This window comes from Epinephelus lanceolatus, chromosome 15, assembly GCF_041903045.1.
Source record: "Epinephelus lanceolatus isolate andai-2023 chromosome 15, ASM4190304v1, whole genome shotgun sequence".
Taxonomy (NCBI): Eukaryota; Metazoa; Chordata; class Actinopteri; order Perciformes; family Serranidae; genus Epinephelus; species Epinephelus lanceolatus.
In genome coordinates, this window is record NC_135748.1 from 11,825,486 (window position 1) to 11,837,384 (window position 11,899).

General features: G+C 41.9%; 2 protein-coding genes across 2 annotated transcripts; one reads left to right on the forward strand and one right to left on the reverse strand.

Annotated features, from left to right (window-relative positions):
- The first annotated feature begins 534 nt into the window (after window positions 1–534).
- pnn (pinin, desmosome associated protein) lies at window positions 535–6,619 on the forward strand. The gene is made up of 9 exons (XM_033643621.2): window positions 535–685; window positions 1,186–1,263; window positions 1,771–1,842; window positions 2,436–2,511; window positions 2,766–2,860; window positions 3,051–3,126; window positions 3,967–4,122; window positions 4,370–4,508; window positions 4,614–6,619. Exons 1-9 carry the CDS (start codon window positions 573–575, stop codon window positions 5,888–5,890), a joined length of 2,082 nt encoding a protein of 693 aa, XP_033499512.2. The 5' UTR covers window positions 535–572; the 3' UTR covers window positions 5,891–6,619.
- A 1,308-nt stretch (window positions 6,620–7,927) lies between these two features.
- Window positions 7,928–11,830, reverse strand: gemin2 (gem (nuclear organelle) associated protein 2). The gene is made up of 10 exons (XM_033643251.2): window positions 11,534–11,830; window positions 10,976–11,060; window positions 10,587–10,676; window positions 10,298–10,357; window positions 9,973–10,089; window positions 9,599–9,643; window positions 9,434–9,502; window positions 9,064–9,174; window positions 8,639–8,697; window positions 7,928–8,384 (listed from the first exon to the last, which is right to left on the reverse strand). Exons 1-10 carry the CDS (start codon window positions 11,653–11,655, stop codon window positions 8,345–8,347), a joined length of 798 nt encoding a protein of 265 aa, XP_033499142.2. The 5' UTR covers window positions 11,656–11,830; the 3' UTR covers window positions 7,928–8,344.
- Window positions 11,831–11,899: the final 69 nt, after the last annotated feature.

Sequence of the window (11,899 nt, forward strand, 5' to 3'; positions counted from 1 at the left end):
AACTCCACATGTAATTTTTGTTCGCACAGATTCATAATTGCCAAGTGACACAAAGAAATCCCTGTCTTGTAAATAAGATTTAAACCAATTTAGCACGGTGCCAGAAAGTCCCACAAACTTTTCTAGTCTGTCGAGCAGTATGTTATGGTCAACTGTGTCGAATGCAGCACTGAGGTCTAGTAATACCAGAATCGAAATCTTTGATGCATCACTGCTCAGATGAATGTCATTTAAAACTTTCACAAGTGCAGTCTCAGTGCTGTGATGTGCTCGAAATCCAGCAGCCCCACAAAGAACCTTATAATCAGTATTAAGCAATGCGATTGGTGTCAAATTATCAATTATTATTTTATCTTTAGGAAAATAATAATAATCACAACATTTTGGGAAATATTATATTTAATGAGTAGCCGAAACTGGAACAAGTGATATGTGATAAAAACTGACCAGCAGATGGCGGTAATGCACCACAACCCCACATATCAGCTCCCGGTACACCCGAAGAAGAAAACCCAGTAAATAGGTAGTAGAAGAAGAACACAGAACACGTGATTCGCGCTAGTGGAAGCAAGATGGCGGTGGCGGTGCGGAGCTTGCAAGACCAGCTCGAAAAAGCAAAGGAAAGCCTGAAAAATGTGGACGATAACATTCGTAAATTAACGGGACGTGATCCTAATGAATCGAGGTAAAACCCCCGAGTGGTTATTTAGCTTTCGGCATATTTGTAGTGATAATCTTAGCAACGTGCTAGCATTCAAATGACTAGCCGTATGTGTTAGCATGAGTCGGCTAGCGTTAGCCAGATAGCAAACATTACCCCCTCCCTAAAATTGCTTTGTGCTAGCTGGAACTCCGCGATCTCTCCTTACCTGTGTCCAAACCAAATGAATTAGCCATACAAAGTGATAAATACACCCGGAATTCATAACTCTTTCTCTGGAGTGAAATATGAAACCTAGTAGGCCAGCCGTTACAAGGCCCTGCAGGCGTCGGTCGGGTGTCACCACAGATTTTTTATGTAGTACCAAATGTCTCTGCTCTAAACAAAGCCACAATAACATTACTGCAAAAACAATGATAATACATTTTTTGTTCTGAGCTGTTGTAATTCAGTAGACCAGAGTTTAAGATTTTTGTGGTGAAAGGTAATGTTGTGATGACGCCTGCCTCATTCTCTGTTTACAGACCGGGTCAGATCCGTCGGCTCGGCGGCCCCATGGCAGGCCCCGGTGGAGGTAGAGGCAGAGGAATCAACCTGCTCAGGTAAGGCTGTGGTCTAGATGGCTAAATCCAACGGCATGCATGTTCGTTAAGATAATGGTAGGTACAGGATGTGCTCTGTTAATCTGTAGAATTGCTTGACAGGATTACCACCATACAGCAGGGGCATAATTGGTGGTAAGAGCATGAGGAATTGAAAAGCACAACAGATTTTGTGTTAGACTCTCCTGCTGCTGTTTGGTAGATCTAGCATTTAAATTATTAGGTATGATGCTCAGTTTGAGCTTGGTGTACTGAACTGACCACAATACAAACAAGAAGTATTTGTCATTTGTCATCAACATTTGTCAAACATCGTTTTATTAATTTTCCTTGATATTTTTTGGTAAAACAAAAACGTAAATAGGAATAAGAGAAAACTAGATCTGACAAAACATACGCAGGTCATTGATTTGTTCCAGCTGACAATAAATTCTCTATAAATCACACATTTATTGTCATTAAGTGCTGCCTGCTTACTCTAACCACTGTCTCTGTGTCCTCTCCCAGGCGTAGTCTCTCAGACATGGGAAGCGGCGGCCCCCCTGCCAAGCAGAGGGACATCGAAGGAGCCCTCCTGAGGTGAGCTTTTATTTTATTTAATTTCATTTACATATTTGTTTGTTTGTTTCTATACATGTGTATCTGACGTGCTAACATTTCAGCTACAACGATTGTAAAACATCTCATGTAGATTGAAACAAACGTATTGACTGGTGCAACTACTCAAACACAAGTAATTTAAGTAGTTAAAATAATCTATTCAGATTCTCTGATTTTGAAGCTTTGGTCTGTCCTCAGTGGAGAGTGTAGAGCTCCACTCAGTTATCCAACAGAATGTCACTAGTTTAATAACTGAATTTAATGGTGATGTTGGGAAGTATACCACTTGCTGGTATTGCTCAAGCAGATCCAAATTGTTTCATTTGAACAAATTCCATAGACTGCCTCAGGCCAAACAGCAGTCAGAGGATATGACAACATTTACCCTCTTGTTCTGTGTTTGTTTTGTTGCCGCCTTTCAGTTATTTTTGTACCTTCTTCCTGTGTACAGATCACCGCTCTGGTTTATGTAATTGAATCACTTTGATTCTTCATATCCTGACAGCTGTGAGAGCTGCAGGTGATATATTTGCATAGATTGTGAAGTGTCTTATCTTTTTACGTGTCTGCAGGCTGGCAGGGGACCAGAGGGCCAGGAGAGACATGCGCCACGACAGCGACGCCGAGGACGATGACGATGTCAAAAAGGTAAGAATAAAGAGTTTATGTCTTCTGTGTTGGTAGTGCTGTTCTTCTGTGGGGGAAAAGGTTATGTTTTGGGTTGACAAAAAAAAACGTAGGCAGGTTGACAGGCAGCTCAGAGTATTCTGTCAGAAATAGACTGTCGTGATTGTCACATTTAAATGTCAAATATTAGAAGAAGATAAGACATTCAGCGTTTTGAAAGACAAACAGACCTAACAAATTGGTTTGTTCTCCTTCATGTTTTCTCTGTCCCTCAGCCGGCGTTGCAGTCGTCTGTAGTAGCTACCTCCAAGGAGAGAACACGCAGAGACCTCATTCAAGATCAAACCATGGATGAGAGGGGCAAACAGAGGTATGACAGCATACGCTCTGAGCCCACAGTCCTAACATTCAAAGCTGATGACTGCCATGAGTTTTTATAGTCACATTTGTTGAATTGCACCAGCAAAGAAAGAAAATGGGGAATGGCACACACAAAAATATTTATCATTGTGCGGCTGAAACCTGCAATTGTGTGAAATGGTGTTTGTTTTCTTGTTCAGGAATCGGCGTATGTTCGGCCTGCTGATGGGGACCCTACAAAAATTTAAACAAGAGTCCAACGTCTCCACAGAGAAGGTGAGGAAAATCTGTTCAGTTTATCAGTGAACTGTTGAGCTGACTGTCATTGAAGAGGCCAAACAAAGCAAATAAACAGACACCCTCAGTAGGAAACAGAGGTATAGATGAATCCGAGGAAGGACTGAAAGTAAATAAGACGCTGGTACTGTGGTGTCGTCTCCCTATAATATCTTTGTCTGTTTATTATCTAAGGCAACTATTTATTTAAGTTATATGGAGCAAGCACAGACGCATTTGGCTGAAAGTCTCCACCACACCGGCAACTCTGTTTGTTTTGTTTGTTGGGAGTGAATTTTATTTATTTATTATTTTTTGGCAGACAGTCAAATGCCAACATTTGTCATCAGTTAACTGAGATAATTCAGAAAAGCCTTAAACCTGTTCTGCTGTCACTGCTGACTTGCCACTGCAGTAATGGCAGTACTGCAAGATGGCAGAACCCACAGGGCGGTCACCAGAATTGTGTATATTAAGAATTGTTCTTCATACTGGCTACTATCATCCAACAAGGCAAAGACAACAAACTGCCCCTGAAATATTTTGATCTAATTACACTTTGACCTAGGTACTGAATTAGATTGGTCACTGAAACCAAACTGATCAATAAAAGAAAAAATGGGTTGATTTATGTTCTCCGATTTTATAAATAAAAAAGTAATGGATGAGAGCAGGATTTTTATGCTGGGGAAACCCAACTGCTGACACAGTATTTACACAATACAATTTCCATGCTTGTGCACTACCACTGTTTATCTTCCTCTTAAACTCTTCCCCTCCTTAATCCCGTCACTGTTTTTTTGTTTGTTTGTTTGTTTGTTTTTGGTTTTGCCCCCACAGCAAAAGCGACGTTCAGAGATTGAGCAGAAGCTTGAGGTTCAAGCTGAGGCTGAGAAAAAGAAGGTGGAGAGTGAAAAGAGGGAGCTGTTTGAAGAGAGGAGAGCCAAACAGACTGAGCTGAGGCTACTGGAACAGAAAGTGGAATTAGCTCAGCTGGTAAGAAAATGCTTCTGAACAACATTTTGGAGCCGGTAGAAACAAGAGACATTGAGATCTAAAAATGAAAGCATTGGACAGGTGACTGGAATATCTACATGTCTGTGAAATTTTAAGATTAGGTTATTTACAGCACTGACAGATTGTTTGTATTCAGAGATGAGTGGTTTAGGAAAGGAATGCAAAGATATGTTGTCATGTTTGGAGAGAGTTTGTATTTAACCTTCTCTTTTCCTTCATGGCACAGCAAGAGGAGTGGACGAGCCACAACAATCGTCTGGTGAAATACATTCGTACCAAGACCAAGCCTCATATCTTCTATGTGCCTGGAAAAATGTGCTCCGCCTCACAGAAACTCCTCGATGACTCCACCAAGAAACTAAATGGTCAGTAGGGTTCTTCTTTTAGAGAATTCGTTTTAGAGAAAACTGCTTTGCATGTGTTTATCACTTTCTAACGCCTGTTGATCTCTGTTTTTGTTTTCTGGGCAGCTGTGTTTGAGGAGAGGCGTGAGGCTTTTGCCGAGCACCTCAGCAAGATGGAGTCCCGGCCCCGGCGACAGCCAAACCGTGACCAGGATGGCAACACGGCAGCAACAGGGATGGACCACTCGGCGGAGGGTAAGCCAGCAGGTCAGGTAGTCAAGGTGACAGGTAACAAGGGGATTGCAGTTATGGAGGAAGAGGAGGAGGAAGATGAGGAGGAGGAAGAGAAGGAGAGGAGAAAGGAGGGGGATAGAAAGGTGAAGGAGAAGGACAAGGGTGAGGAGAGGGAGGAAAGGGAGAAGGAGGTGTTGAAGAAGGTGGAAGAAAAGGTGGAGGGAATGGAGTTGAGTGAGGAGAGGGAGGAAAGGGAGAAGAAGGAAGGAGAGGAGGGGGTTAAAGGAGGAGAGGACAGCGAGGAGAAGGGCGAGAAGGAGGCAAGTCCAAGGTCAGAGGAGATGGAGGTGGAGGGTGGGCCAGAGCAGGCAGACAGGAGTAAGGGTGAGGGGGGAGAAACAGACAGTAAACAGGAGCCCACAGACCTCCAGAATGAAAAGACCCAGGACACCCAGTCCTCTGAACCAACTATAACCAGCCAAGATGCACCAGACATCAGTCACCAGCCCCAGCTCAGCCACGCTACAGAGGAACCAGCAGAAAAGTCCTCTGAGGCCCAGGGATCCTCTCCACCCTTAGAACCCCAAACAGCCTTCATGGTGCCTGGGCAGGATTGCATCATCCCTGGCCTTGAGGTCCAGAACTCAGCCACTGAGACCCAGGCTGTGGAAGGGAAACCAGGGGACGAAGCACCCCCAAAACTTCCTGACTCCCAGGAGGCCCCCAGCATTACCCCTGCACCCTCTAAGGAGGAAGAGGACGGTGGGAGAGGGAGGAAGAAGGAAAAGGAGCCAAAGAAGGGCCGCAGTCATAGCAACAGCTCCTCCTCTTCCTCCTCCGGCTCCTCCTCCAGCGGAAGCTCGTCCTCTTCCTCCGGATCTAGCCGCTCCTCTTCGTCGTCCTCATCCTCTTCGTCCTCATCATCCAACAGCAGCAGCCGCAGTCGCAGCCGAGACAGTGGCAAGCGCAAGAGGAGGCCGTCGGATAGGGCCAGGGACAGGAAGAAAGGAGAGGAGCGAAGTCACCGCAAGAGAGGAGGGAGTGGCGGAGGAGGGAGGGACTCGAAGGGATCCAAGGAGAGGAGGAAGAGGAGCGAGGAAGGGAGGGGCAGGTCGTCCCGCAGCGATAGGGAGCATAAAGATAGAGACAGGAAGGACAAGAGACGCTAATGTGGTTCTCATTCAGCATCTGTATGGTAAAACTTACAAATAAAAAACACTGAGGGAGAAATCAACTATTTACTTAAAGACACAAGACAAAGGTTTTTAAACTAGTATTTTCCCTTAAAACGCTACATAAAGGCTTATTGAGGTTTTAACAGAAGGATTTTTCTCACTGTAGGGATTTATAAATCAATGTCGAAAAGGAAGTGGATGACTGGTCATGATTTTCCTAAGTTCTCCCGTATTTTTTACTTTGCAAAAGGAAATGTAAAGTGGACTTAAGTCAGTGGTGCATCTGTCTCTGATTGGATCCCATATTAAACAGGTTTAAGACGGCAAGACTATTCCAGACTTGGTTATAGTGTGGTCATTTTAAATCCAGTTTAAAAAAATATTGTTGGCCTGACATGTAGGTTTTATGAAGGCCTTTGTGGCACTATGATGAAAAGCTGGTGTTGAATGTTTGATTTTTTTTTTTCCATCCTGATCATAATGCCTTAGGCTGGGGTGTTGGTGGTTATGGTAGCAGTAACCATTAGCGTACAGTAGTTGTGTTTCACGCTGTTAAACCTCATTTATTTCCACTATTTGATCAATGTCAAGGCCCTTGTATCGTCATCATATGGTACATGTTTGATTTGCTCAAATGCTGGTTTATGAAATCTTTTTTTTTTTTTTTTTTTTTTGTACCGACTGAGAATCTGCTTCATATTAAAGGTGAGCTATTAGTGAAAATTTGTGTGGTTTGGTATTTCTTTCTCACATTGGGCTGCAACTGTTTTCAGCATCATAATTATTCATCATTATTTTCCATTATTTTTTTCAATCGTTTGGTCTGTTAAATGCCAAAATACAAAGTCTCATCACATCCCAGCGTCTAAGGTTACATATTCAAACAGTCTGTCTGACCAACAGACCAAAATCCAAAGGTAATTATGTTACAGTACTGCAAAAAAAAAACAAATCTTTCCATTTTGATCAATTATCTATGGTTTGACAGTGTTCTATTGATCAATTGATCATTTCAGCTCTAGTATGTATGTATGTAGCATCTTTTTAACTTGGCATTTCAAGACCAATAATCTGATCTTACTGTTTCAAAGACAGAGTTTTGTATAAAAATCGAGGAATTAAAGTTCAAAAGACAGTTCAAAAGGAATGGAAACTCAAGTAAAATTAGGAAAGACTGTCCAATAAAAGAATGTTTCAAGAAGGGACTTAAGAGATCACGGATTCAGCTGATCTGATCGTTTATCCCTCCAATGCCTCAGGGCCCTGACTGCAAACGCTCTGTCCTCTTTGGTATTCAAGCGAGGCAATACCCCTGCCTGAGGATCTCAAAAGTACATACCAGTACACATGGAACTGAGAGGTCAGAAATGAAGCAGGGATAGAGGCCATTAAGAGCCTTAAGAGTAATCAGTAAAATCTTAAAATGTATTCTACCACATACGGAGGGCCAGTGAATAGAGGCCAAAACTGGAGAGATGTGATTATGCCTCTTTGTTTGGGTTGAAAAGGCTGTTGCAGTTATTTGTGATGAGATGAAGGAATCTTTAAAAGTTCAGTTAATTTATATTTTTGAATTATTTCTAAGATGATAAATGATTGCATAAGCTTTATGTGCTGCTCAAAACATAAATTCCTGTCAAATCACACACCAAGATTCCTTACAACAGGCTTAATATGATCCAACAGGGGACTAGCCAAAGACAGAATTTGGTCTGTCATGTGCTGGTACCCTATGACTGTACATCAGCATGGCTGGAGTAGGGGCTCATTCCAAAGGCTCTCTAAATGTGATCATCTGAGGTGTCAGGCCCCTGGCAGCAGTCATGCCATGTTTGGTGGGTCATTACCCTGCAGCAAGTGGGAATTGGTACATTTCATGGTTGGTGATGTGTGCAGTGCTTGTGTATTGTACGTGTTGGACCTATAGCTTTGCCCTTTGTCCAACTTAAAAGCAACAGTATTAATATTTGCAACTATATTTGTGGGGGGCCTGAACATTTCATGACCAACACTGTCCACACGTAGTTATCCCACAAAGCACAGTTTAATAGAAAAATATTGCATCCATAAACCTCAATTAAATTTACAAAGAAACAAAAGATGATTATTATCTTTAGTTTTGTTTGCTGTTCATTTTTATCAGCAAAGGTTCAAATAACATGGCTACTTTCATGATCTAGTCCCTTTGGCTCTGTCCTCAACTTTTATAGCAACTTTAATGTGCAGCATCTCCAAAGTTCCCTACATGGTTGTTTGCAGTGTTGCATCCTTGGAAATGTTCAGTTCTCTCCAGTGATTTTACTCAGTTGGCAAAGACTCTCCATCTTTAGGTCATTTCTTGTTGCTTTATTGTACAGCCTGCTGTCTGAATGCTCTATCACTCAGAGGGCTTTTGACACATCCCTTCTCACTGTCTTGTTGATGTTGGTCAATAGTTCACCCCTGCTTTCACTGCGGCTGGTCTGCCAGGTCATTCTGCTCAAAATATCTGCAACAAAGACAAAGGAAAATTAGCATAATTACATGCATATAGTGTTTAGCACACAAGTTATATCTGACATCATTCAAAGTATAATATGTTGGTGTAATCACTCTAAACGTACAATATTGGTAGCTAGGACCACAAAATGTTGACAGCACTAAGTCTCTTTGTGTTGGATTTAATGCAGACAGCCCAGTTATATCAGAGTTTATGTGACCTGACCAATATAAATTACAGTAGTACAACTCAGTGGTAGATACCTGGCAACAAGACAGATGAGCAGGTTGAGAGCGGGCAGTTTGTCATCCTCCGGACTCTCCTGTGGATTCATAAAGAAAGACACATACAGATATCATCAGCTGTAATGTATCACATCACGAATCAAATTATGTCAAAGAAATGAGCGCACACACACCTGTGAATAGTTAACATGTAGGAGTACAGTACCATTATCCAGTTACTGATTTTGTCAAAGAACACTGCCAGTTAGCATGTGTTGTGTGATCTACCCTGCAGTGAAGTTTAAACACCAAAGACAGACAAAAAATTCCCCCAAAATACTGTAGATAGCAACTCGTAGGTTTCGAGCTAAGAGTACAGCAAATACACACAGGTAGTATTACACAGAGGGTGGCAGTAGTAGTTAACCACAGGCTAGAGGACAGTGGTACAGACTGAATCCTACCAGTGTGCTGCGGAGCTGAGCACATCTCCTGGCCAACTGTCTGATGCAGGAGTGGGCTTCAGGCAGCAGAGGCTTCTCCAGGCAGGCCAACAAAGCATACAACCAGCGACCCTGAAACAAACAGGTGATACAGACACACAAGAAAACAAACCATTATACAATGATAGCCTTTCATATTTCAACTGTGGAATGGATTAGAATGGACAAGCAAAAACAAAATGTAGATGTGTTCATCGCATACTTTATCTTGGTTAGGAGGAATAAGATGGACATGCCACCGTCCTGTTTATCCACAATGTCACAGTAGGGGGCAAAATATATCTGAATATAACTGAAAAATGTGGAGTGACTTAAAAAAAACTTAACTCACCAACTGTGGAACAAAGTGGTGTTCCTCAAACCAAGAGATTAGAATTTCCAACACCATCAGTACGGTAGACTGGACACAGAGAGATGGGAAAAAACACATATGTAATAATCAGACTGTTGAACTGATTGAGTGTGAGCTCAATGTGTAAATGAGGAAGTTATTTACCTGGTTTAGTCTGCTGACTATGCTGAGGAAGGGAGGGAAGCCCACCTGAGCACAGACACATGCTTGGGTTATTATATTACATGTTCTTCTATAATTAAAAAACAAACAGCTATAACTGTGGTCACTTTAGAGTTTAAAAGTTGTAGAATGCAGTCTAGTGTTTAAAATGACAGATGGAAATTTCACAGATGTTTTAAGAATGTTTTTCGCACTTTGTGAACTTCATTGATTAAAATCTTTCCATTAGATCTGCCTGACCATTAACAAAAACATCAGCTGCATATTAATGGTTTACTTAATGAGATGTTCTTGTTCTCACACACACACACACACACGCACACACACACACACACACATACACACACTTTTACCACCTTGCTATAGTCCAGTGCTGGCTCTGGTTCAGCATCTGTGTGGCAGGAAGACGTGCCCAGATTGACCGTCTCTCCTAAACAAAATCTCATCCAGCCCTTCTCGTCTGTTAGCTTTGGCTGTAGGACACACACATAACAAATATGAATTAAGAACAAATACAACATCTCTTACTCAGCTTGCCCTGCCTTATGTGTATTTATCTACATTACATTTCAGATCAGCATTCTGCTCAAATTAAGAAATGGATGCCTTTGTGGTGATGGTAATCAGTTTTTACACTTTTCCAACTACTGAATGAACTCGGCGATCGTGCCATCTCCTTACCAGCAGCACATTATCATCCAGAGTCTGGCTGCTCCAGTGATTCCTGTTCTTTGTGATGCTCTGAAAGCAAAATACAGAACCCAAAAACAGTTTGACAGTGAAAACAGATCATGTAGTTAACATACTCCAGTGATTACATGCCTTTGCAGAACACAACTCAACCTCAACCTCTGAAACTCTAAGTGCAGGGGGAGAGTGCTATGAGACAGAATGGATTTTGCTTTCTTTAACAACGGTTTTGTTGTACAGTTTGGGAGATTTTGTTTTTTTTGTGTGTGTTTTGTTTTACCTGTCTGACATCTGAGAAGTTACTGACTTGGTGCTGCTGCCAGCTGAGACTGGGGCAGAAACCCACAGGAGCAGCATGGCAACCTGCGACCTGAGACACACAAGACACACTTCTCAGACAGTTGAAGACACAGAATACATTCATCTCATCTCACTGAGTGTCATACATGCCAACATTATCCATGTATCCCTTGTAGCTCAGTTAATACTTTATATAAGCAGCCTGACTACTAATAAAAAGTGGATTCAATATACTAATATCAGACCACATCAAGAGGAACGCCAAGGTAGATATTGCACTGTATATTACAGTGTACAGTACAGTACAATACAGTAGCCTATATATACATATCATTTTCATTTGAAATTCCTCACTGTACATTTACTCACAGAGGCATTGACTGTTTGTTTCTTCTTTAATTTCTTGGGGTCAATCTGAGCAACCACCACCTCTGGACATTGTGAAGCCTCCAACCTGATGAAAGGTAGACAGTATTCAAGCACATGACAAACCGAACCAACCGATGCAGAAAAATGAAGTTCAGTTCAATTTGACAGTCATTGTGTCTTTTTGTGAGTAGTGTACATGCAAGGAAAGCGTGGAAATGTAAGCATTAAACAATATTTATTGTAAACTTAAATGAAAACTAAATAAAAAAATAAAATGAGTGAGACTCAAGGAAAAATATTTGTAGCTTCGGGGTGGGCCATAATAAAAAGTAAAGTAAAAAAAAGTCACACGCCAGCCACCCCCGTCCTGTGATAAATAAAGAATAGTCCCTGAAATTGATATATCATCCTAGCTAGTTGATACGCCCTCTGATAACAATCATATTTACATTATATCCGGTGGAAGTATCAGTGTAGTACATGGCAGCAGCCCCCGATAGAGTCACATTACTAAACTATCCAAAGGGCAAACAGGGGAGTTGTTTGAGGTAAGCTTACTGGACTTGTCGGAGGTATTCCCGGGGGTTTCTCGGCGGTCCATTCAGGTCCAGCTCCTCTGCACCAGCTTCAAACTCAACAGGCAGCAGTCTCGGCATTAACTCCTCCATGTCCGACTTCATTTTGTATCAATTCTAAGCTAATTTCTATATAAATGTATGAGGCAAAATGTTGCCAAGTGCAAATGAAGCGCCGACGTACGAAAGAAATATCCTCTGGCGACCAAAACAACGAATTTTTCACAGGTGGTAAAACTATTCAACGACTAGGAAGCCATCTTGTTTGTAAACGCGAAGTGATGACGTCGTCTTTACGCGCGGCGTTGGTTGGCATGGTGATGAACGCTACGCGTGTTGTCAACTTTTT

Excerpts from the sequence above, each read along its gene's own strand:
- pnn (XM_033643621.2), top strand. The coding sequence starts at position 573 with ATGGCGGTGGCGGTGCGGAGCTTGCAAGACCAGCTCGAAAAAGCAAAG. Across the intron at positions 1,843-2,435 it reads ATCGAAGGAGCCCTCCTGAG|GCTGGCAGGGGACCAGAGGG; the intron begins GTGAGCTTTTAT and ends ACGTGTCTGCAG. Across the intron at positions 4,509-4,613 it reads CTCCACCAAGAAACTAAATG|CTGTGTTTGAGGAGAGGCGT; the intron begins GTCAGTAGGGTT and ends TTTTCTGGGCAG.
- gemin2 (XM_033643251.2), bottom strand. The coding sequence starts at position 11,655 with ATGAAGTCGGACATGGAGGAGTTAATGCCGAGACTGCTGCCTGTTGAG. Across the intron at positions 9,175-9,433 it reads ACCACTTTGTTCCACAGTTG|GGTCGCTGGTTGTATGCTTT; the intron begins GTGAGTTAAGTT and ends TGTTTGTTTCAG. Across the intron at positions 8,385-8,638 it reads CTCATCTGTCTTGTTGCCAG|ATATTTTGAGCAGAATGACC; the intron begins GTATCTACCACT and ends TCTTTGTTGCAG.